The sequence below is a fragment of the Dermacentor silvarum genome, chromosome 2, assembly GCF_013339745.2.
Source record: "Dermacentor silvarum isolate Dsil-2018 chromosome 2, BIME_Dsil_1.4, whole genome shotgun sequence".
NCBI classification, from domain to species: domain Eukaryota; kingdom Metazoa; phylum Arthropoda; class Arachnida; order Ixodida; family Ixodidae; genus Dermacentor; species Dermacentor silvarum.
In genome coordinates, this window is record NC_051155.1 from 175,493,196 (window position 1) to 175,518,946 (window position 25,751).

At 43.7% G+C, this 25,751-nt stretch overlaps 2 protein-coding genes across 9 annotated transcripts in view; both read right to left on the reverse strand.

Moving 5' to 3' along the window:
- LOC119442180 (uncharacterized) overlaps positions 1-8,109 on the reverse strand; it is an 88,521-nt gene extending 80,412 nt beyond the window's left edge. For 4 of the 5 annotated variants that reach the window (XM_049661942.1, XM_049661939.1, XM_037706945.2 and 1 more), the window contains exon 1: positions 7,716-8,109. The gene's annotated coding sequence lies outside the window, so the exon portion shown is untranslated. Of the gene's footprint in view, positions 1-4,114; positions 4,697-7,715 lie in introns of those variants that run through there. The other variant, XM_049661940.1, reaches the window with a different exon arrangement.
- A 1,990-nt stretch (positions 8,110-10,099) lies between these two features.
- LOC119442182 (P2R1A-PPP2R2A-interacting phosphatase regulator 1) overlaps positions 10,100-25,751 on the reverse strand; it is a 36,137-nt gene continuing 20,485 nt past the window's right edge. For all 4 annotated transcript variants that reach the window (XM_037706947.2, XM_049661945.1, XM_037706948.2 and 1 more), the window contains exons 9-11: positions 25,542-25,647; positions 21,049-22,131; positions 10,100-16,984 (exon numbers count right to left, since the gene is read on the reverse strand). In XM_037706947.2, the coding sequence (XP_037562875.1) occupies positions 21,927-22,131; positions 25,542-25,647 (311 nt within the window). In that variant the 3' untranslated portion in view covers positions 10,100-16,984; positions 21,049-21,926. The remainder of the gene's footprint in view (positions 16,985-21,048; positions 22,132-25,541; positions 25,648-25,751) is intronic.

Sequence of the window (25,751 nt, forward strand, 5' to 3'; positions counted from 1 at the left end):
AAGATCGAATGACCAGATTTCACGAAATTACACAACACCATAGATTGCAGAGGCGCACATTCCCGCCGCCTCACCCAAAATTAAGCAAAAAAAAAAACAGTCTGTCGAATGGCGGCAGTTACAAACCAGATTCCTATCCGAGTCCAGCTATCATGCACATAATACACCCAGATTTATACACGACTGACAAGTGCAGACATTGCGACTCTAGAGCCATCCTAGAGCATATCCTATGGGAATGTGCGGGTATAACACACGATAACAGTGATGCAACCTCAAACAGCGACAGCCTCCGCGCGCGCTGGGAGTCTGCGTTGCTCAGCTCGGACCTGCAGCAACAACTCTGGGCCGTCCAGCGAGCCGAGGAAGCCGCCAAGGGCCAACAACCCTTGGCCGAAGCCTAGGAGGGGTCCAGGACCACCCCACCAAATCGCAGGGCACTCAATAAAGTTATTTGAATGAATGAATGAATGAATGAATGAATGAATGAATGAATGAATGAATGAATGAATGAATGAATGAATGAATGAATGAATGAATGAATGAATGAAGTTCGGTTGTGTGCCGGTGATCGTTTCCTTTCATTTTTCTTCTTTTTTTTATCGCTGCCGTTGTAGTTCTTGCATTGCCCGTAGCACGTACCCACGATGGAGGCTTGACCGGAGTGCATGGGTAATCACAAATGACGATTAGCTATTGATGAATGGCGCATACCCACGAAGCAGATTGGCGGGAGGAAGAAAGTAACAATAACAAAAACGTATACTATACAAACAATACACAACCCCAATCTTTCCACCTCACCCCAAAATGCAAGAATAAATAAATAAATAAATAAATAAATAAATAAATAAATAAATAAATAAATAAATAAATAAATAAATAAATAAATAAATAAATAAATAAATAAATAAATAAATAAGAGTGGAAACATCGGTTAGTTGGTTGTACATATTCGGGTTGGAACAACGCTAAGGACACAGGCAAAGCCGCACCGTATCGTTTTCAATGTGCCTTTCTTTACCAGAGGGCGAAGTTTCGAGTACGAATAGTTAGTGCGTAGTACTCGATTCGTATTCGAAAAGGAACTATTCGGTATTTCGAATATTCGAAACTATCTAAATATTTCGGAACAACCGACTGTTGAAGTCTGGTTGCTGTTCTCCATCTGTTAAAAAAAAAAAAAAAAATCGATATCAGAAGTGTGACAACGACACAAGTTTTCGAAGCAACGTAGAAATAAAATGGTTAATGCAAGCTTTGTTTTCGGTTTCTCGGTAGAAGCCTACGTGGCAACCTTTGATTTTGCTTGTAGTGTGTCTTTACGTGTAGCAGTTTTATCTTTTACCCTAGAACCAGTGGTGTTTTCCTTGCAACTGGCCCTTTCACAAGTATCTAGGGCACATAAATCATTCAGCAGCTTGTATCTTAAATTTTGGTTCAACTTCTGTATTTATTTATTTATTTATTTATTTATTTATTTATTTATTTATTTATTTATTTATTTATTTATTTATTTATTTATTTATTTATTTATTTATTTATTTTTTATTGACTTAATTCGGGGGGGGGGGCACCATTTGTTCAGCGTTTTTGGAATGCTAGCCATACAACAGTCATGGTTTCTTGAAGAGCTTGTTTGCAACCAGGATCTAATGTTGAGAGGCTATTTATGTAGTTTTTCTAATTACAAACGACGATTTTGTGTTTAAAACTGATCAAATTAGTCCTTGACAGCTAAGCTTTCTTGTTATTTTGCACTTGTCAGTACAGGCGTGCTGCCTAATTATACCGAAATAAATATTCCTGCTGCATGCGCGTCTATACGTTTGAATATCCGATAATATATTCGATATTCGATGCTTATATACTATTCGCATTCGATTCCTGTTTGAAATAGTTGATATCCGCCCACCTCCAGCCTTTCAGTTCCCACCCTAAAGGATATTAGAATTAAAACAAATCAGAAATAAGCAATAGATTCATTTCCATTCACGTTCCATTCCCTGTTCACAATAATAATCATAATAAAGAAACCTGGAGCACAGACAGCGCCCCTGAAATTATTAATTTTTTTTTCACCCGGAGCACATAGCGCATTTGTAATCTGTAACTGTAACTGTAAGCTGGAATGCCCACTTATTTCGTAGCACGCTTTGCGAACGTATATCTCGAACGTGCGTCACTTACGATTCCTGCTAAGCAAACATGACTTCATTGGTGATCGAAAACCCATTCACGGTTGATAAACGGAAAAGAAAACCGCTGCAGTGGCGCTTCCGTTCTAAGGAAGGAAGGAAGGAACGAAGGAAGTAAGGACGGAAGGAAGGAAATCAACTTTATTCAAGGTCCTGCAGGCCACGAGAGCTTTGGGGCTCTCATGGAGCGGGCGTCTCCCACGACGGAACCGGGAGATTGAGTTTCCTGGCGGCGTCGTGGACCTGCATGCTGGACGGCCCAGCGTTGCGGAGCGAGTTCTTCGCTCCGGCTTGCTTCTTCAAACTTGCGCTTGTCCGGTTCGGAGTTTATGTGAGCTTGCGAGCACGGCCCAGAGTAAATGATAGACGTTAAGTGATGTATTGTAATTGGTGCAATAAGACTTGTCGTAGAGCTCAGGCATGTAGTTCCAACGAGTTAGTAGGGTGACGTCACAACTAGCCCATTATAACCCTGCAATGTTGATAAACGGAAAAGAACCGCAGCAGTGGAGTGTCAGTTGTAACGAGTTGGTCGGCTGACGTCCCAACCAACCCGTTAAAGCTAACGCGCCAAGGAAGACAAGGCCGCCTTTGAAAAAGATAGGCCCGCGTATACACAGAAACGTCGGGCAGACTAGCCTGTCTGAGGCACTTTACCCAAGTTTATGCAACTTTTATCCCACATTGTGTTTCTATCTGTCGGCTCCATCCTGGCTTTGGATTTATTCGTGACAAGGAAAATAAATGCCTTGTCGCCCGCGCCGACGAATAAAAACCGGTTGGAAGTCAGCGCTTCGTACGTCTCTGTTCGTTATCGCGATCATACACCTATATATATAATTTCGTACTGAAATTATGCCGCGTGGAAACCCAAGCGAATAAAAAAGACAATTCTATACCACTATATACCAGTTGGGATAAACATCAATACATGTCATCAAGACAAACAGGTCTACGCGACAAACGTTTCCTTTCACGCATGCTTATACTTGAAGTCGCATGACGCAAGTAGCGCGTTACACTATGAATTATGCTTCGTCATGACATTACGACAGACTTGGAAATGAGGCGCAGTTCAGCAATAAAGAAGCGTTCTTTAGAGATACGGACTTCAATCCGGTGGTGAAATGCAAAAGTTCTCGCGTGTTACGACACACAACGTAACACGATTTAAATTCTAGGCATCTACGTCCATTACAGAAGCTTTGTGTGAAAGTACCGTGACAGCATTCGCCTTTTCTTTTCTTTTTGGTATTGTGACCACAGACGAAAACATGCGCTGTACTTCGCGGTTCTCTGTATCAGCAAAAGTAAACCCGAAAGAACCTACTCGGAAAAAAAAGAAGAAGAAAGAAAAAGAAAAAGAAAAAAAGAAGGCTCCTTGCGTACTGAGTTTTTAGGAAATATTTTGACAGAACTCGCAATTAAAGGCAGCTCGTGCAACGACGACCGGCTGCGAAAGAAAACGTGTATTACTAGAAGCACGTCACCTCACTATACAGCGTAGTGGTGAAAGTTATATATTTAATTTCGTTCTTCGGCTACTTATATAGTTACTAAGCTGCCTAATTAATAGGTTGCTTATTTACTCAGTTATTTAGTTACAGTTGGTCGCGCGTAATCGCTTAATTACGCTCAAGACTGATGTGGCATTACAGAGTCGGATGTTCACTTGGCTATATAGTTAAACACTCACTAGGTAACATATCAAATATTTACTCCAGGGGGCGTCGTACATTCACCTAACTAAAAAAAAAAAAAAAACACGTCATAATTACGCAATTCAAACCAGTCAGTGCTTGAAGAATATATATATATATATATATATATATATATATATATATATATATATATATATATAATCAGAAATATTACGTGCGACTGGCGTCATATCTCTAAAATGATGTTTCACTTACCGCTTATCTGTTTTGCTGCGAGTTTGGGGACGAATATAGTTCGAAGCTTGCACTTGTCTCGGGATCGAATTGTACTAAAACGAATCAAGCGCAAACGCAGCTTCAATTCCTTCCGCAGTTACGTGCGTGCTGAAGTAATTAATTTCGATATATTGTGAGATTTTTTTTTTTCACTAGACAATCGCGCCATGTTGAGTTCCATAAGTTCAGCACTTCTCTTAAAGTAATCTAGCAGAAGTGGCGGAACTTCGCCATCTTCCACATGCCATTTCTTAATGAAATCTCGCAGGCTAAAGACATACTAATGAACGTAGAGTAGGGTCCACTCTTAAAGAGGTCATCTAATAATTGTTCAAGCTATATCATAACTTGAACGTATCATGATATCGATAGGGAAAAGAAAATGCCTTGGGGAAGATAAAATGTCGACACCTTCGTGTCAAAACTGAGCTGTAATATAAAAGCACTGCTATTAAAACTGATTTGCGGAGCGGGATTAGTTGTTAATACGAGCTTATTATGCAGCAAGGCCTTCAAGGCGCATACTGAAACGCTGCTCTAATTGCGCTTTGGCAGCAAAAAGCCTTTCATTCATCATAAGCATCTCCCCGAAGTGGACCTTTAAATGGAATGATGACGACGACGACTATAAAGTCGTCGTCGTCATCTAATACCCATCTCAGTGACATCATATGTGACAGCAGACTTTACCATGTGCCCGAAAATTGCTCATTCCCGTCACTCCATCTAACTTTCTACAGCCTTCGTGCGTGTTTCCCATCGATTAAACCTATTCTGCAGATCTAATTAATAGACCTGTTGTCTGTGTCAAGCATATTACATGACCTGCCAAACGACACTCCTCCGACTTAATCTCAACCAGAATAACAGCAGCTACTGGCGTTTGCTCTTTAATCTATGCAGGCATGTCCTAAGAAAAAGCGGCAGGAGAGAATAAATAACAGTACAATAAAAGCAGTTAAGAAGGGTCGGCTCTTCTCGTTGGTTATAATTTTCCAAGTAATTTTTTTTTTCGTTCCCTGGCATCTTCATGGCAATAAACGCGTTGCTTCGTAGCGTAGCAAAAGGCGTGTTAGCAACAAGATGATGCGCGAACTCACAACTGTTTTATTTTAAGTCGCTACAAGTGGCTCAAGCGCAGAATTCGAAAGTACACGCTATTAATGCTGCGACGGATCTAGCTGGTTGAACATGTAAGGCATGTACTATATGTACATGTGCACAAGCTGCATGCTCAAACGAAAAATAAGACGTTTGCGAATTCACGCGTCACCAAATTTTTTGCTAACTTGCCCTTGGTTACGCTACGAAGCTGCCCTTCTAGCCACGATGTTGCACCAAATGGTCTCCGTCGCAGCATTACAAGCCCCTGGTACACTTCAACTTCATCACGCACTGCGCCGTACAAATATATTCATAAACTTTATTCTTACATGTATCAGAGTCGTGCCATAATTTTAAAAAACGCAAATATAAATTCAACATCATCCTTATTATAGCGGGTAAATCGTAACCGAGTCCGTAGACGGCAACGCACGCAACCAACGACACCTCAGTTGCAAAATTGTAAAGTTAGCTTTCCGGTATAGTGATATGCGTAGAGGCGAAGCCAAGCGAACGTTGCACGGGCGGAATAACGCTTGCTCCATATAAGCTCTCTGGCATACCTTTTTGCGCATGCGCGCACTCCTTTGCACGACGGAGCACGCCAGAATTGTTCAGAGTACCTGCTTAAAAATGCGCTCTTTCACACTGTCGAAAAGCAAGAAGGTCATGATGTCTTTGCTAGATTACAACCAATTGGCGAGGCCTAAAACCCAAATGCATCTGATACTACCATTGATCGAACCCGGAACATTTGTTCGAGTCAGAGCTGCTACTTTTGAACCCCACATGCACCCGAACGCTTTCAGACTCTTTCCACGAACCATCTTTTACGACTATTAAATACGTTATACTCTCGAAACTCGCCCATCTCATCACCGTTTGCGTAGAGGAAGTCACCTTAAGTACTATGCAGGCGAAACCTTTAGGCGTCATTGTCCATCCGTGGAGATACATCTATCTTCTATGCCTTATTTGGGCCCACCGTGCATTTTGCTGCAGATGTAACAATTCGCCTCTGCTTTCCAGATGTCAATGACCGCTGGCGTCTTGCGATTGCGCGAACTACCTAGCACGTGCCAAATAAGCGAAGTGTGAGCTACGTAACAGATTGTGAGCATCGATGAGAACATATAAAAAAAAAGAACGCTGTGCCAACAACAACAGGTAAAAGAAATAGGGAAAGAAGCAAACTTTAATTGGACGGAACACTTTTCTAGCCTTCAGTAAAGAAAGCATCTCACTCTGGACGGCTATGTACACCCCCTTCATCACAAGCTCGTCTACATCACTGGAGTGAAAACATGGCTGGAACCTCGACCAAAGGATTATTACTTTGCTACAGCGTACCGACTACTGACTGCATGCTAACGCGTCGCTTTCCAGGTTCGGGAAAATGACGTCGTATTGAACGTCTTCTTTTTCTTTTCGCATAAAAATACTACAGTTACCTTTATACTAGGTGAAGTTTACGTACATTTTAACAACGAAACATATAACAACGAAACATATCTGATATGTGATGTTGAAAGAAAATACAAAATACTATAATGATAATTCGGCCCTCTTAGGGACCTTCCTTCCCCTCTGCGTGCGTTTGCTTTGACCGTGACAACCAGTTTCACAAACTGCTATATTTCAGTCTAAAGCAGTGCACTTCACAAAAATCCAAGTCTAACGAAATTATCGATAAAGCGAAAACTTCGCTGCTCTTTCAGTATTGCAATGACAGATATTTTTATTGTGCGATAGTTAAATTTGACTACACTAGTATCATTTGGTTTAATGACGCTTTGCGGCATGCACGTATATAGGTTGGATATATATTTTGCGCCGATGACCAGCAAAAATGAATAGCTAGCCTATCTCGTGCTGCTTTGAACGAAATGCTAAATGGTTGAGTTAGGAAGACACTGCGTGCAACTGCGGATCAGAATCCTGCAACAAGCTTGTCAGAATTGTGAGACGTATATGGCATATATGCGTACATTGCATCGCTAAGGGGGCGTGTTTTCGAAACTAGATTTGTGTTAAGCAAGCCACAAATGAAAAGAAGTAATATATGCCTGCATGGTTAACTAACTGATGGACCGGCCTCCACAAGTGCGAACGAAAAAAAAAAAAAAAAAGAGAGAACTACGATTTTTACTTACGCGCAACACGACAACAATGATTAGAGAGGAACGCAGAAGCAGAGAGAAATGTGTAGTCACCTACTCGTCGCAGCGCGCTATTTTCTGAGCGAGCAACATTAACGCAATCTATCTGGAGCAGGCGTCCGCAAATAGTAAACCGTCCTCACCGCGCCACGCGCGCTTGCTTGCGTATCCGAGACGGGCGCGCGTCTGCGCCGAAAGCTCGCAGCGGTCGCTGTAAGTACACACGCACATCAGCACGGCAGCAGCGGCAAAATGTTGATTCAACCGAGTCACCGCATGCTTTGAGGACTCCGACAAGGTCGCGCACATGTACTCACCTTCGAAGGCTGCAACTGTTTCTAAGTAAGTTGTCCCAACTGGAGCCGGGCGTCTGCATGCGTGCTCCGTACCCTCCGCGCAGCAGGCAGCGTTCGACGATCGCACGACACGTTGCTAGTGTCTCTTTGCCACTTCTCGACTCGCCTTCGGCAAGCGGGTTCTGATGCTCCGGTGACCGCCGCTATTCGAGCAAGCCCCGTACAACATCCAGCGGAAGGCAATTTCACGAGCGCTGCGCTCCTCTGGCGCCGTGCTCTTGAGCAGGCATCCCGGCCGCTAGATGCGACGGCGCGCGTGTGCTGTTTTCGTAACGTGTTCCGCCGACGACTGTAAACGGTATGGCAGACTGATGGAGCTGAGCAGGAACCCGTGGAGCAGCGGCCCCTGCAAACTGCCGTTATCTCCCTCCCTCCGCTACTTCCGCCGTAGAGACGAAAGAAAAACCGAAAGCAGTGGGCGAAACCGGAAGTATCTCAGCGCCCTCTCAAAAGTGCCAGAAAGCGAAACTGAAACTTAAACCACGTAACGTACCACAATGTCACCGTGCCACATCACGACGCTTTTTTATCTTTCTCCACCTCTCGCACATCTCTTTCAAGTGCTCTCTGTGTTCTCTACCACTTCCGGAGAAACTCGGAAGCGGACGAAACCGCAAGTACTTTGAAGCAACGGTTACTATCTTCGAATTACGAGTTACGAAACTGAAAGCACTTCGAATTTTAGTGTTCATCGGGCGCGAGACATGAATTGAAAAGTTATCAAAGTACCTATCACAGGAGCAGCGCATCGAGCACCAATATCCAACTACAAAGAAAGCGGCGAACTCTAGGTAAAAAAGTATCTGACTAAATCCACGGAAGCGAAAAGTGAAACTTACTGAGCCGTGGTTGCGAGCCCAGTCATGATGGTGTTGAGTTGATGTACTAGGCGCGTTTCGGTAGCCCTCGGCCGCTACTCAAGGTAAAAATATACGGTTTCGACGTTTCGTCGGGCTGATGAAGCAGGCACACCAGCGCTATGGGATAAGACAACAATCAGTCGCAGACCTGTGGTATATCTACAGCTCATCATTCGCGCCGGCCGGGACAAGTGCAAGGTTACGAGTTCGTCAATCAAAGAGTAGTTGACCGAATTGGGCTGATACACCGCAGCGTCTAGCGTCCACGACCGACTTTCACTACTCTCCGGGTAAGTGTATAATTTCGCCACGACTTATTGCAACAGAAATTATATTCGACACTCCATACGAATTTTCTCCGTCGCCATTATGTTCTGTGTAAAATCCAAGTGCGATTAAATCGTGCTCCGCGCGCCGTATGCTATGGGTGCAAGGGTGAGCCGAGGAGGATGAGTGCCTTGATGCGCGCAGTCTTTCCGCGCGCCCAATGTTGGAGGTCGCGTGATCAAGCGCGAGCTAGGGGGGTAGCAGGCGAGAATGCGTCTCCTCCTCGAGCCCGACCGTGGCTAATGGCGCGGCTGCGCGCATGCACGGTCCACGCGCCATATTTTGAAGGTAATCTGCGACGGGAGCAAAAGTTTGGCGAGCTGAGATCGCTTCATGTGCGCCTAGTGTTTAAGGTCGCGTAATCTCAAGTTTCGGAGACATTGGTCGAAGCGAGGGACAACACGTAGCGTTCGCTACCCGCTGCCGGCGCTCATCACGCTAGCGTTGTGACAGCGAGTGTTTGCGGTCATCGAGTGAGATTAGTTCACGCTTGCCTGTGCGCGCTGACGCCATGCTCGTCAATTAGTAAGCGGATGTTCACTGTAATTTATACGGCCGATAGAACTACGAACCTTACTTCATTTAGTTGTCTAATACTTTGTTATCGCTATTCATGCATCGCCTTTTGGGCGAAACTGTTAGCAAACCCAGGTAACCGCGCTCACATATATTGGTGGCGCACTTCGCGACTAGCCAAGTTGTACGAATATGCGTGTTCCACGAAGGCCGACGGGTGTCACATGAGCACATTCGATCCCGATTGGGATCGAATTTTCCAACCGTGATTGGCTTCTTTCCGCAGCTTGTGCAAAGGAGACAATCACAATCGATAAATTCAATGCGGATTTAACCTCCCTACCTTTCCCCCTCTCGATCGCGATCGAAAGTGCCCCGTGTGACACGGGCATTATTCGCGATTATACGACGGCTGCGTCTCGATATTTTTATCTGGAGCTTATAATCGAAAAAAGTGCACAAAGACAGCATGATGGAGAGAGCTCTTACGATCTTACGTTAGATGCTGGCTACATTCTTACACAACCGACAACTTAATTTCTTGGTATGCTTGATGTAAGATAAAGGCAACATGATATAAACTGCGCTAACTTTCAAAGCGGACAGTTAGCCGCAAAGGAAAACAAAAGTGAAGCAGGCAGATCAATGGATAAAATTTTAATAGGTGCCATCTCATCTTTATGCACTTACAACTGCATAAACACTACAGTTTGAGACCACAGCAAAAACAATTGCGCATCAATGTGCATCAACACTGGCTGCATGCCTAATAACGAGCAATCCACCTGATATGTTTACATAATATACAAATAAAGAGCATTCATTCTGTGTGTACAGTATATATAATGTTTATATATGAATTGTGGCTGCTTTGACAAGCAGACTCCAAGTATCAGAGAAGCTTTCATCAAAAAACAATATTTCTCGCATAGCATCCGTACAAATAAACAAGGACATCTCAGTAAGTCTCGTCAACAGTACGAGGTTACCAAACACATGCGATAAACTTCATATATTCAACAAAGCTCTTTCATGTGTGCAGACGTACTATTTATGTGAAGATGTCGCAGTACTCCAGCAATTTACGGAATTGAACACATGAATGCTCAACTTCAGATGCTGGCATGACTTCAGAAAAACCAGCAAAGCTTAACAAACAGCCATGACAAGTTCACTCTGCTTGACGTTAGGAATATTATTTAGACACATTTGAAATGCACACCACGGTCCAGATTTTCTTAACAATTTTTTTTTCCACACATCTTCACTGGCTCGCACGTTTCCATGCTGCCGCCATTCCCAGCATCGGCCTTCCGGCAGTGTATAACAAGAAAAGTTTATGAATAAAAGGAATTGTTACAAATCTAGCCCCAGGAATTAAGTGTTATCTTTGAATGCATGAAACAAATGAAACCTAGGCAAACAGACCAATGTTTTAAGATGCACCATGGTGTGTGTCTGTGCACTAAAGTGCAGCCTGTGCATATCATGTTGAGGCGAAGTTCAGTTGTACAGCATTGTACAACTGCATTTGACTTCTATTATATTTGGCGTGTATTTTCGAAGTATTGTGGCAAGGACAAAGAGGAGAGAGCTAAAGGAAATGGGGGGGGGGGGGGGGGGGGAAGCATCAAGTAAGGAGACCACTGCAGGTAAATACTGTATAAATATTTTGTTCTTGGGTGACAAAGAAACATTAACTATGACAAAAAAGCAACAAGATTGCATTGTCCACAAATCATTTCTATTCAAGTGGCTGCAAAGTGCCTTCGCAAGCTTAAAGTACAGTAAGCGAGTGGAAGTGTTCGTTAGCAAGAGACCTGCTAGTAAATGAATCCTAAAGAAATAAAACGCAAAAGAAGCAAGCATAGGCTAAAAAAAAAGTGACATTTTAATAGCGCTCTTAAATGTGATAAAGCATGAAAGCACAAAAACCTCTTTTTCTTCTTATTGGCAAAGTGATGGAGGGCACAAATTTTTAACTCGTAAGTGGAGTTTACAATAAACGGCTGTTTTCTGCACAAATTTCCGGTACACACTTCCAGCCTACATTTTAAAATCTACATGGTTACAATTCTTAACAAGACTACATGCTTATAAATATGTCTGCCAGGAAATGCCTATCGCTAACACAGAAAACATTCCACATTTTCAGGTCTACCAAATCACCATCTCTCCGAGGGACAGTTAGGCATGCACATTACAAGAGGCACCGCTCACAGATGTACATTTGAAGTTGTGACAGTAAAGGTCATGCTTCCAACATTAGCTTTATCTAAAATAGTGAACATGCATCCATGGTCAAGAGCTTGTAGACTTCAATGCTGATGGGGAAAGAAAAATTCCATTGAAACCAGGCACCTAGCCCAAGATTATTAAGACTGCACCAGTGTTGGTGCACTTCATGTGCAGACTGTGCATTTCATGTTGACAAAAATCAAATGTCAGGAATTTTTTTTTATATGTACCATTTAGTTTGCCCTCCATACCTTTAAATATGGACCTTTATGCCCTTTATTTATCCTATTCTATTCTAGCCACACATTGTCTGCAACAGCCCATTCTGGTGAAAACAAAGGCAGAATGCAGCTCAAGACAGAGACTAAGCATGAAATATAATGAAAGTGTGGTACAATTGTTGCACCATTTTGGCCCAGGATAAGAATACTAACACATTAAACACTACTACTCGGCAGACTGGTTAGATGCGTACTTTTGGCTTTTAACACTTTGCAAATCCTGCTGCATCAAATGAAAAAAGTAAACATAAGTAAAGAGCACGTCTCTTGAGACAAGAACATGTCACGGACCAGACATGTGCTTGTTTTCACTTGTGTTCATATAGTAAACAATGCTTGTTGTCCCAGCCTGCCTTTCATTTGTTTAATTTTTCGCACTTCCTCAGTTAACAAGCCTCCACAAACAGCTCAGTCAAAATGAAAGAGTAAAAGCAGTGGAGTACAGCATCCTTCAACCCTGTAGCAGCAGTTCAGCTAATTTATTTGCTTATAACAACATTCTGATACTCCCTTATGACCAGAAAGTCACATGAGTGCAAGAAGTGTGCGTATAGTTGCCATTTCATCAGCCTTGCAATTCAACATACTTTGTTCTATCAACGCAAGTTACCATTTCATGGTAATCGCAACATTCACAGCTTCCTTGGAAAGGTGCAGAGATGTAACTATCAGATGCGAGTAATGCAATACCGAACCAAACAACAGTCTGTACAAATAAAACAGAGAAGTAGGTGTCGTTTCCTTATGCACCATTAGCCACTGCCAAACAAGATGATGATTACACTTCAAATCTGTGTGCATCCTCATAACACCTGCCACAAAGCTCTGCTGTTCGTACAGCCAATATTGCTGTGCCTGTATGTGCATCTTAAAACTGACAAAAAGCCTTGAAACTTTTTGAACAGACACAGCACATCTTTTCATTCTCATCACAAAGGCTACAGAAGGTAATATACAAGTTATCCACCCTCTCTTCGTCAGGCAAAACAGCAAAAGTGAAAGAAACACGGAGAGGTTGGTGGCTCAAGCAGAAATAACTTGACAGTTAAAAAAAAAAAAAAAAAAAAAACGTCATGGTAGATACAAAGCTTTGGGTTTTCGGTGCAACTTCCAAGACTAACCCTACACTCAATGACTGTGCTCTTCCATCACCCCTGAGGTGTGGCTTTCGCAAGATACCAATTTATAGGGCTGGCTTGTAAATCACGTCTACCAAACAACATAACAATAACACTCATAACAATCAAAGAAAAGGAAGGGCACAAATTTATGCAGCAACAGCTTCGCAGGTCTGCCTCTCAAACTCAAAGAAGGGAACTAGCTAGTGAAGTAAGCTTACATAGATAAACGTGTAAACACATCGGATCGGCTACCCATTGCGTCAATAAATAACAATGCCCCAGAAACCTTGACATTACCAGAATTGACTACACATCAAAAGAAAAACCCAAAGTGGTCAATTTAACCAAATACAATGCTCGCAAAGGTAAGAGTGGATTCAAGTCTTTAGATGTCTTCAGTAAAGGCAAGCCAGTTCCAAAAGTTGCAGTTGTGCAGAGCTGTACCGTGGTAGCACTGAACCTTCAGTTTTTAAACATGACAGCAACCACAAAACAGTTGTCAACTTGAGATCGAACAGACGAATTCACTTTGGAAGTTTTTGTTCTGCTGCATTTTTGCCTAACTAAACAGTTTTCTAAATCAGCACGAACCTGAATCCCCTTCACTTACCCTCTAATCATAAACTTTGTGAATGCCACTCCCAATGGCACTTGCCTTTTCTTGTTCTGCATTTCCTAGTGACTCTAGTGCACATCACGCTATGCTTTCCTGAATGCTGTCGACATTGTTACCTGAATTGAATTAAATTCTGGGGTTTTACGTGCCAAAACCACGATTTGATTACGAGGCACTCCATAGTGGGAGACTCCAGATAACATGCTACCTGCATAAGAGGAATTATGGAATGTGGATGATTCGTGAGAAATAAACATTGTCCATATAACATGAAGCCTGCATGGTGAAATAGCTAGCTAAGCACATTCAGTGCCCCACCTAATGATAGCAGGATCATATCATAGTACAAATTTTGGCATGCACCTGCATTAATAAAAACACTGGTTGCAAGAAATGGCCTGATGTACTATCAACCCCAACTTCTTTTCTACAGCAGTGACAATGCACAAAAAACAAAGTAGGCACTTTTAATGTCTTCTTTTCCTCACGTGTGTTGGCTGTAATGTAGAAAAAGTTGCGTGGATTGCCAGCAAGCTTGTCTTGATGTCTTGGACAAACCTAGGAACAAACCAAGCAGTCCAGCTGTGTACTATGACTCAAGAAATGCCCTAATATGTCATGGTGAAACTGAAGGTCCAATGCTATCATAACACCAACCACACTGCCAAACATTAAGAGAACCTGCTCTACACAAGCGTGGCAATTGTGGAAGTTCTGCATCTTATGGCCTCAAAAGTTTTTGGCACAAGCTGTATGGGTGCCAAGGTAGCGCAAGCACCTGCGTGCCTTGGCCACTGCAGTGGCACAATAGAAGACGCCAAGTTACATTTTACGCCTGTCAGCTGCTTAGCACTCGCTAGTTTAGATTGTCTAGCTATGCTGACCACGTCATAAAGGCATCCCCCAAATGCAAAAGTTGGCAAAACACTGGAGCCAGTAGAGAGCAAAGAATTTTCACAGATGGCACATGAACCCAAAGCTGCAATCCACAGTTTTGTTCGTGACTGCTGCAAAGCAGCACTCAATACAATGCTTGGCTGCACAGATGAGTTGCAGGAAATATGTTTTTTTTTTTCCACCCAGCTCCAGCGTTCAAAAAAAATTAAGCAGTTGGTTGTGAAGAAGGCTGCTAGTAGGGTCACATAGACTAAGCACCATATATGCCTTCAGACTGTTCCAATTCTTGCAGGTCATCAAACTCTTGAAAATCCATATATGGAAAGGGAAGAAAGTTGCATAATGGCAAGAAACTTGTCATTTTCGAGGAGCACACTACTAAACGGAGCATAGCGTACTGTAAACCAGGCTCTTACAGCCGTGACCAAAACAAAAAATATTGACCAAAGGTCTGCTGTTTTTTATGTACAAGTAGCTATACAAAAACAAAAATACCAACATAACTGCCCTCTTGTTTGTCAAATGTTAGTCAGTCGAAAAGTTGTACCAGACAACTAATCGACTTATCTGACAGAGGTGCACAACAAAGACAAAAGGTTTTGTGAAAACAAGTGTCCAAGGTATTTTCAGTACCTGACACCTACAAGCGTTCATTGCGGTGCGTCACACACAAACAAGTTCTTCAAAGAAATAGGCATACCGCTGCCAGTTATGCATATTTATACATATATATATGTATGTATATATGTACACACACAAAACATGCACGTGCTACTACCACTGTTTGTACACACTATAAGAAATGAGACAGGGTGATGTGACATTCTGCTTTTTAGGCATTAATTTTTTCGACTGGTCACGCTCAGCACCACAAGACTAGTGCATCCCCCTTCTCCCCTTCCCCTATTGCCTGTCTTAAACAATGAAAAAGAGTATTATTGGGCAGCAAACAATCACACCAGGCATTGCAGCAGTTGCATTGCACCCAGATCCCCCACAACGAACTACACCCAGCAACAACTTTGTGCAGCAGCGAAGAAAAGGCCCCTAGGGTGGAACTTCTGCACATGCATAAATTGCCAAGTGGTCGGAATTAGCTTTGCGCCACCGTTGCTTTCAGTTTTGATGCCTAAAACACCACTACAGCAGAAAAAGCAGGCCCTTAGCAAGAAATTTCGCAACGGTTTTGCCGCCTTCCTACGGTAACAAACAATGAATGGTAGAAGAAGTAATTAAGCAACTTTATTTTGATCTGACTGCACCGAGCCAAAAAACACTCTCTTGCTTGAATGTGCCACTTTTTACGATTTGTAGCCTACATGGCAATGCTTCCCCACAAGAACCAATGACCAGTTGAAGCTGTGATAGAATCCTAAGGTGTCTTGGCACTGAACCGTTGCGGTTGACTAAGCTTAGAGAATGTGAAAGGCTTAGGCCCTACTCGTAGAGTCAATATTTCGAAATGATGGCTCCAGGCCGAGACTTGCAAAGTTTGTAGGCTGTTGATCCCTTCAAGTTTCCTTCTTCTCGCGCACTTTTTGTTTTGTAGATAAAGAATGAAATATTTTAATTACCACGCTAAACGTGACCATCAAGTTGAGGTTACACAGTAGAGCCACATGGAAAGTTGTCACCAGGTATACAAGCTGATCTAACTTTGGTGCTCAAGCAAACCGTGGGAAGCCTGTGGCATTGCTTGCTGCTGCAGCCATAGCATCCTGTAAGAGCTAATGCAGTTAAAATATGACCAAGCACGACGGGCCATGGCACCTTTTAACCGCTTTGACCACAAATCCTCTTAACAGTCCTGAACGGTTTTATACCAAGAAGAAAAGAGAATCACGATCCAGGGATGTTACAAGTTCTACCTTTTATGGCTGTATTTTTTGCTGCCCAATAATGCTTGCTTTGCAGACCAACCAGGATTGAGGCAATTGCCGCGTGGCTTGCAAGTGGCGGCATGTACAACTCCACCGATGTTGAAGCAAGTGTTTTGCACAGCAGTCAAGGGTGAAACAGGGCATTTCAGAACAGACATGCATAAGGATATACAGCAACAGCATTCGTTGTAGTGTTTTGCAAGTTTTCTTAACACAAGTCTCCCATTGCCGGGACTGCAAAAAGAAAGTCAAGGGGGCACAGTCCAAGCTCTAACAAAAGGAATTCTTTCGAACAATAAATATAACAACTAAGACACAAGCAAAAACCAGGAGTATATATCCGCTTGAATATCCCGAGGCAGTGCTCGTTGTCAACTCTTGCGTACACACTGTGAGGCACTGCATGATGAGTGAGGCAGTTTGCTTGCAGGTAGTTGACAGTCATCGGGGAAGCCCCAGTGATGAAAGGGTACTTCTTTCTTGAAGATGACAACCTGAAAATAAAGAACAGCATAGACATTTAAAAAGATGGGTGAGGACAAAGGTGAGAATCATGAAAGCAGGTGGACACTGCCTATCCCTCACAAATTGTGCCCGATGTTTCTTGTACATTCCTTGCTCTCAAGACATTTTCTTCAGTGTCGCTAAGCTTCAAATGCATCTGCTTCCACTATATGCAGCTTCATAGGCAGATTACATAATTTTCATGATAAAAGTAGAAGAAATTTTATGGAGAAAGCTTGCAGTTATACCTGGATCACAGTGCTCAAGTCTAGCGAATACTTAGCCAGAACCTAAGTGCATATAGTGACAGCATATGCATGATGTGGAGATGTTTGACGCAGCCACAGACATCCAACTTGCACACACACAAGTATCTCAGGCACAATCGCAAATAAAAGTAAACGCGTGTAAAATCCAATCTCATGGGCCCGTTTGGAACAAAATTATATCTGAACTGACAAAAGTCAAAGAAAGGTCACCATGTATGGTAAAAGAATAACAGACAGCATCTGGGAAAACTGTTGCTTGTTTATATATATATATATATATATATATATATATATATATATATATATATATATTCTGCTCATGAACGTTAATTGTAATATAGACGTTCATGAGCAGGTCTACTCGAAGAGGCGGACATTACTTGCAGAAAAAATTGAAATGCACAAAGGACTAATTAACAAAAATTCACTAATTAGGTTTTTAACTAATTACCTCATATATTGCAATTTAGAAATTCTAGCCATGGAGTTCGAAGGGATCCACTTGGAACGAATTCTCGGGATGACACCAGTTTCGAGATATTAATTCCCTAACTTTGCAGAGAAATGCAATGGCGTCCCAGTTATTTTCTTAAAAAAACGTCATTTTAGGCATAGAAGCAAAAAAAAAATAAAAAATGGAGGAAAGCGGGGAGGCCATGTGCCCTCTTCCGTCGCGTGCAAGGCATTGGGCGGAGGAGGGGCTTCTACTGCGGTGGCTGCTGCGTATGGCGCGGCTGGGTGGGCTCTATTTTGAAGGCGATCTGCGATGGGGGCTCGCCAAGTACTGATAGCTTCGTGTACACTGTTTTTGCCGCTCAGTTCACATTGAAGCAAGAGGCAGCACGAAGGTCAATTCGCTCGCTGCTGTTCCTCCATCCAGCGCTTTGACAGCGAGTTTCTGCATACATCGAGTGAGATGTGTTCATGTTTGCTTGGGCGTGCTTGAGACTATGCTTGTTAATTTAGTTAGTAAGCAAATGTTTACAAGTTGATACGGCCGATAAAACTATTATCCTTACTTGGTATAGCTGTCTATTAATTTGCTATCGAAATCGATGGTTTGCCTTTTGTGCGATACTGCGACTTTTTGGTAATGATTCATGCTGACTGCAGTGAACTGATCTTATATTGCACTCCAATGCCACATGTCTGCACGAAATGGACAGAATGTTCCTTTCTACTTGAAAGAAGTGCACTGTCATTCAACGTGGGACTGACACCTCAGCCATACAGTCCATTTTGGTACTTTTGTGGGCTTTCTTGTGTATGTTTCACTTGCGCTCCACCTACTCTGTTGATATTGGTGCACAAGAAAATTAATACTGCATTCTTTGCAAATTTTGCAGTGGCTTAGAAAAGGTGGTATTCCTGTGCAATGAAAATGAAGATAAAGTACAGCAGACTTCCGTTAATTCGACTTCCGGTTAATTCGATCTCGACCAACGTTCCCGGCCGGCGCCCATACATTATGGGCCCAAACTTTCATTATTTCTATCTCAAGATTGGCCTTCGCCGAATAATTCGAACCTGACTGATCAGCTTCGCTACATACAGCCGTGTTATGCGCTAAAGCATACACAATTTATTGCGGTGAAGCATACTGAGAATGCACAGGGGCCACTGCCATGGGACACAGTACAAGTTTCTCATACGGACATGCACACGACGCCTCCAGTCACAGTATGGGCACCTAGACGCCTAATAAGCCTACTGACAGCCGTTCAGAGCTGTTTCTGTCATTGCTGGGGCGATTTGAGACCTCCTTTGGCCCGCCATGCATGTCTCGTATGCTGAGACCATTAACTGGACCGGGTAATGGGGCCATCTTTTCTGCCTTCTGTTTCATTAGATCTGTGGGATAATTCGACCAGTTTCATTGGTCCCGTCAGGATCGAATTAACGGAAATCGACTGTATTGAAATTGTGTTCTATGGACAAGAAGATATAAAAAGTTAAATACAGCTTAGACCAGTTATAACATAACCGTTTATAGTGCAGAACTGCCCACAACGCGGCCTTTTCTGACTCCCGTTTACCCTCCCATAGAGCTCCATGTATATGCATACCGCTTACAGTGCAGCCGCGCAAGACGGAATACTGGTTATACTAATGCAGTTTCCGCGGCCGACAAGCACGAGAGGAGCACGAGATGCAAAGTGAACGAATGAATGAAAAAAATATATATATATGGCAGTGGCGCGATGCAGGTGCGCGGTGGTTGTCTAGGCGACGGAGAAGCCTTTTTGCTTGGCTGCTTATCAATGGTGCGCTTTGCACTGCATGTGGCTTCAGTTTCTGCGCACCCGTCGCGATGTGCGTCGTGAAGTGCAAATATCACGCGCGCGACGCTGTCAGTTTAAGCAGTGTTCTGCAAATTTAGGAGCTATTAGGCTTTATGTGCACTTGGTAGCTTCCGCCGTTCGTACCAGTGTGTGCACATACCAACTTTGTAGGCATTCGTAATAGTTGCTGCGGCTGATCGCCCAAGGAACCAAACTCTGCTTCGTATGCGTTGCTGTCAATTCAGCCCGTGCGCGTGATTGCATGCGTAATTGCTATGGAATCGTCTACGGGTACGAACATATCAAGGGCGAGCTTCCTGCGACGGCATGCCGCCCAACACCCTCGCTGGCGACAAAAGTTGTGGTTTGGTGCCGACTCAACGAAACGCGTTGCAGTGACTGTACGCACATGGAATGCGGAGAAACCACCTTGATAACGAAAGTGAGGGCACGGGCAACACTGGAATGACGGCAACTTGGTCCCTGGTCGTCATGTTTTTGACACCATGCATACGCCGATCAGTCCGAGAAACAGGACGAGACACTGTACCGAGTCTCAAATTTCGGTTGCAGTTGTTTTTTTTTCTTTAAATTATTATTACTTTGTCTGCTTCATGCGAAGACTGCAGGTACTTGGACATTAACCTTTCACATTCGTAAATTTGAATAGATGCAAAACTGCTAGTCGCATGCTTCAATTCTCGGATACGCGCGGCTGCTTGGTCAACATGTTTTGCACATGTGCAGGCCTTGAAAATAGTTGCTTTGGTTACAGTGCTGTACCGCTTATAGCATGGATATTCGCGACTCCAGCGACTTATGTTATAAGCGGTCTACACTGTGCTTCATTATATCAAGTTTTAACTGTATTACACAACTTTTGGTCCATGCACACTTATACACACGGAGTCTGAATCCCAACTTCATTTCTAAACAATGCTGAACTAAGGGAAAAGAAAACAACCTTCACTCGACACCACTTTGAATTTTATGATTTGGATGACTAAAGTCAAAATTCATTCACAATAAATCTGTGTAACCGACTTTACAACACACACTAATCACTAACCAGTGGATTACACGAATACAAACTAAATTACGGTTATCAGATGCTGAGTAAAAAGCTGTTGGATTTCCTACAATATTTAGAGAACTGAGCTCAGTGATACTGCAATATTTTTTTCCAGATACGTATAAACTCAATTCTTTTGTTGTGCATTGTGCTTGCGTTTTTTTTTTTTTTTTTTTGCACTGAACTGCTGTAGCAGCTATAACCATTTCATTAGTTTCAACTCAATGAATAGTTTCAGGCATCATGGTAGAAAAAGTTACATGCTCGGCTCTGGCAGAACAGCCCTCGTGCCACTGTAAGCTATGCACTTGTGAACTTGCAAATTTCGCACTGTTACTGCACAAAACAAAGCAAATCAAGTTCCTTCTTTATCAGGAAGCAACACAAGTGAAGGATGTGAGTTTTGAAGCATTTCTTACTGATGCACTCACCCTGTATATGCAGGTTGCCTGGAAGCACAGGAAGTCCTGCTCTCAACACCATCATCAACGTGCCAGCAGAAAGAGAGAATGTGGGCAAAATGGGCCAAGGGTGGGTAGGGGGGAGCCCCTGTACACTTCATTCCATACTCATCAAAAGACTGCAGACAGAGCCACAAGAATGCATGCTCCGAGCCACCATCAGTGGCATCACCAGCACTTGGAGCCCGACAGCAGCGGATAGCAAATGCGGAAGACGAATGTGGCGATTCCACAGACGTGTTCACTACTCTATACTGTAACCTTCAATCAATCTTTTACGAGACGGGTGTGAAGCCCATGACATTATGGCGCTAGTATCATGTGCTACGTCTCTAGCCTTTGCCGCAGCCTTCAGAAGCCTAAAGGTGTGTTACAAGTGTGTTTGGAATGAGGCTGTGTGTCTCAGATGCAGCATGCGCCCACACAAACACTCCCGTTCTCCAAGCATGTTTGGATGCTAAGATATTTCTTGCAGCACGCACAATTTGACCAAACCTCTTTATGCATATGCATGCTCACGCACTACAGCTCTGCATCTAGCGACACGCAGGTCTGCAAGCGAACTGCCAATGCCTCAGAGCACCAATTTCTGTCAAGGACCTGACGAGATGGTTCAAAAAGACAGCTAATATAGCAAGACAGTTGAAACATGGCTCTTAAAATAGAGTGTGCAACTTTGGCCATAGTCTAGAAGAGTCTGGAAAGAAGCTTACATCTAGGGGTTCTAGTTGGCAGGAGGTGACCAGGAATGGAGGTGACAATCAGGGGAAAAAGCAATGCAACAACTAAGGAGGTGGAGGATGTAACTAAGGAGTGAGTGAAACAGAAGAAGAGGTGGGAAGGCAGAGTTAGGAGTCTTCCATGTTGCAGGTGCTGTCAATGGAGACAACGGGCGCTAGGGGTGATCGTACACTGGAGGAGGAAGACGGATGGTGTTGGTGGAAGACTGAGGGGCACCCAGGGGAGCCACTGCTGCTTGACAGGGAGTCACCCATGTCTTGTGGCACTGTTTGCTCAGGGCTGCTCATCGCCTCTAGGCTGCTCTGTGACAAGCTGGAGAAAGGGAAGGGAGTTGGGGGAAGCAAGAAATGTGCCAAATGTTATGATGAATGTGAAGGAAACACGCAAATAATAAAAATGAGGACAAGAAAAAAAGACTATACGAGTGCTTACTTACTAGTTTATTATTCAGGAAAGTACACATATTACTTTGCCTATATTTTTCTGCATGCCTAGCACTGTGTCATGCAATATGCTTCAGGTCCAATGATTAACCAGCAGAAATGGATGAAAGTGAGCAGAGCATGAAAAGGGCCTAGCTGGTGTAGCCTTATCGTGCTGCTGCGCTGTGGCAGGCACAGTGACACGGGAATTCAGTGAAAAACAAGGAACACACGACAAAGGAAGCGGAATCGGCCTTTCTCACAGAGCGACGGCGCATGCGCCTTGCCCTAGCGAATCAGTGAGGAAACATTTTGGAAGGGTCGCGCACATGGCCCCACCTTGAAAGCAAGTTCCCCAAAAGAAATAAAACCCATGGACATGCACTACTGCAAATGCTTATGCCGATGTACTGCGTTGCAACTCCACTGGTAGCTCTAAGTCAGGGAGGTGCCGAAAACATGCGCAGCATACGACTGCAACTCCAAGTTTAAAACGGAAAGCGGCCAGAGCTTTGTCCGGACTGCACCGTGAACCATGCAGTAGCTGCGTTTCATTGACAGCTAGCAAATTTATCGAAAAACCCCTGCGTTACACTGAGGTGTCACTTTAAAGACATCACATTGCCAACGAAGTCTTGCAGCGTCGGCACTCTCTTGCTGGTGGTGGCAGCAGATGCCCGACTTCACATATTGTATTTTTGCACGTGTAACCTGCACCGAGATTTTTAAAAATTTAACAGTAAAGTGGTGGTGCAGGTTAAATGCGAATTTCACCTTGAAGTGTGGCTTATGAGCAACGTGCGCCACACTTCCGTGAAGCCACACCTCAAAGCAAGGTTCTCCCACATTGAAAGTTTCACTATCTCCTAGGGAACCCCACCCTCTCCCCACCCCTGCGTGCCGAAGCTCCCTTGTCTCCTCTTTCATGGTCGCTCACATTCTCCTCCTCTTTATGGGTTTCCATTTTGCGTTTAGTAGTTAGCGAATAACGCACGTGGCGCCAGCGAACTCGTACGTCACCCATTCCCACAGCACTCCCTCGGTCTGTGCAAAGTGCTTCGTGGCACAGTGGTGAGCCACATCGCCGTTGGGATTTTTGGCTCGGTCGCGTTTGCTCAATCGCCGTTTCCTATGGGAGGGCTTCTCCGTCCGCGCTACTGTCATGTGAGTGCTAGCTGCGAAGTGATCCGATTCATGTCACATTCACCCGACTGATTCGTTCGCAATGACGTCCAGCGTATGAATCCAGCTTTGTCAGCATCGCCGAAGAATGGGGGGAACCGAGCCACTAGACGTACATATAAAGTGGACAAGTTGTGCATCCGCAAGTGAAGACTGTTTTTGCAAAGATTTGAGCACTGTTGAATGCAGTTATTTTCACAAATTATACACGCGGATATATATGTATACATTTTTTCCGGGCTGTTGTAATTGGGGGTGCAGGTTGCACGCAGTGGCGGGTTATATGTGCAAAAATACAGTACTCATTTAAGGCATGGTAACATGCACTGGGCTGATACGAATCCTTTCATAAGAATGAATCAGCAAATCCCATTTATATTTTGCATAAAAGCAGTGCAAAAGCTGCAATTCTCGTCATCCTGTGACTGATTAGCACTCGCAGTGACGAAGGCCTCGTGACTTTTTTCACAGTGCGGCCACGGCGTGTTTTCGCCCGAGAAACGCATTTCACAGTCATGCGCACATTCTGCTTATTTTTTCGTTACTGAGCTGGTCGTTAACGGATCATTGATTCATTGCCACGCAGCCGGCATCCCTAAATCCTTGACAACTACCGTTGTGTTCGTGACAATTTGCCCACAGCCGTTGCACGGAGTTAAAATGAAACTACCGTTTGCCGCAACTGCTACAAATGAAACTGTGGTCGCTATCAACACGATCATGGATGACAGCCATGCAGTTCAGAAGGCACGCAGCCAACATGCACACCAAGTCAAAACGAAACTATTGCAGACCGCAACTGCTGTGGACGAAACTGTGGTCGCTATTGACGTGACCATGGATGGCGACTACACAATTATGAAAGCACACAGGCGACATGGTGTTATGAGCGGAGGTAAGCGCAAGAATAGAGACTATAAAGGCACAAATAGGCATGAAGCATTCCGGTGTTTCTATCATTCACGTACGATTTCCACTGACGCCTATGGCGATGCGGACTCCGCCGCCTCGTTTCAGTTGGATGCTAGCCCAGTTTTTTTTCTCAATTGCAGCACTCCGCACTTGTCGAGCTGCGAGAGTTGTCTGAATACACAGGTCTGTGGCCAAATACATCCGAATTACCGAGAGGTTAATTCCATTAAATAATGCATACGCCTGCCAGGATCAAAGGACGAGTCCGAATTATCCAATTTTCCAAAATAAAGAGGGTCGACTGCAACAACCTGCCTTGGAATTTTTCCACCGAAAGAGAGACAGAGAGAGAGAGAGAGAGAGATTACTTTGGAGGCTAAGATGCTTTGTCCATTGGGATGCCTCAGTGGCCAGCAGTGATGAGTGATAGCAATGCAACGTGTGAACCTCGACTGTTCCCATGGGAGAGCACAGCATCACCATTTGCTGCAAGCGTCAAAGTCAGTAACAGTGGCACCTATGTCCAATGTGTTCTCATGCAACTGAAACTACATAATGTTCAATGCAGAACAGCCTCAAAAATGCATCTTTAATAAATTTCAAAAGAAAAAAGTAGAAAGGACAGGTGAGAGAAATAAAGGCTTATCTGGGAAAACATGTGACCCGAGTCATGTGATCAAAATAATATAAATTCTGAGGTTTTATGTGCCATAACCAGGATATGATTATGAAGCACACCCATAGTGGGGGACTACAGATTAATTGGACCACCTGGGGTTCTTTAACGTGCACCCAATGCACCGTACACAGGAGTTTTTGCATTCCACCCCCATTGAAATGCAGCCACCACTGCAGGGATTTGATCCCGCTACACCACCACTAAGGGTAGTGATGTGATCAAAATGGGATATCAATGTTCTTTGCCCAGCAAGCATAAAATGGGAAAGTAGCACATTTGAACCCGGACATATCGAACCCACATATAACAAATTTTTGTTTGTACAGAACAGCTGTAAAATCCCCTTGAAAACTTATTTATAAAATTTTTATTTTATATATCAAATTTCCCATAAATCAAACTTTTTTTGTGATCCCCTTCAGATTCAATATATCTGGCTTCGACTGCATATGACTCAGGGGAATACCAGTGTAAATTGAGGGCATACCAGCCATGTTCTGCAGTGCACATTAAAGTGAGAATCCCACCTGTGGTGCAGCATGTGTGACACTGACATGTCTTGTGGCCCAACAGAGAGGTTGAGTCGCTTTGATGGCATAGGCAATGAGTCTCCCTGGTCCATCTCCATGTCAACTGCACAGCACAAAAAGCCGCAATTAGCATGGCACATAACCCATCATCAGGTAGCATGTGTATCTTTGGACCATGCAAACGAATTTGGCCACCTTTGAACAGTT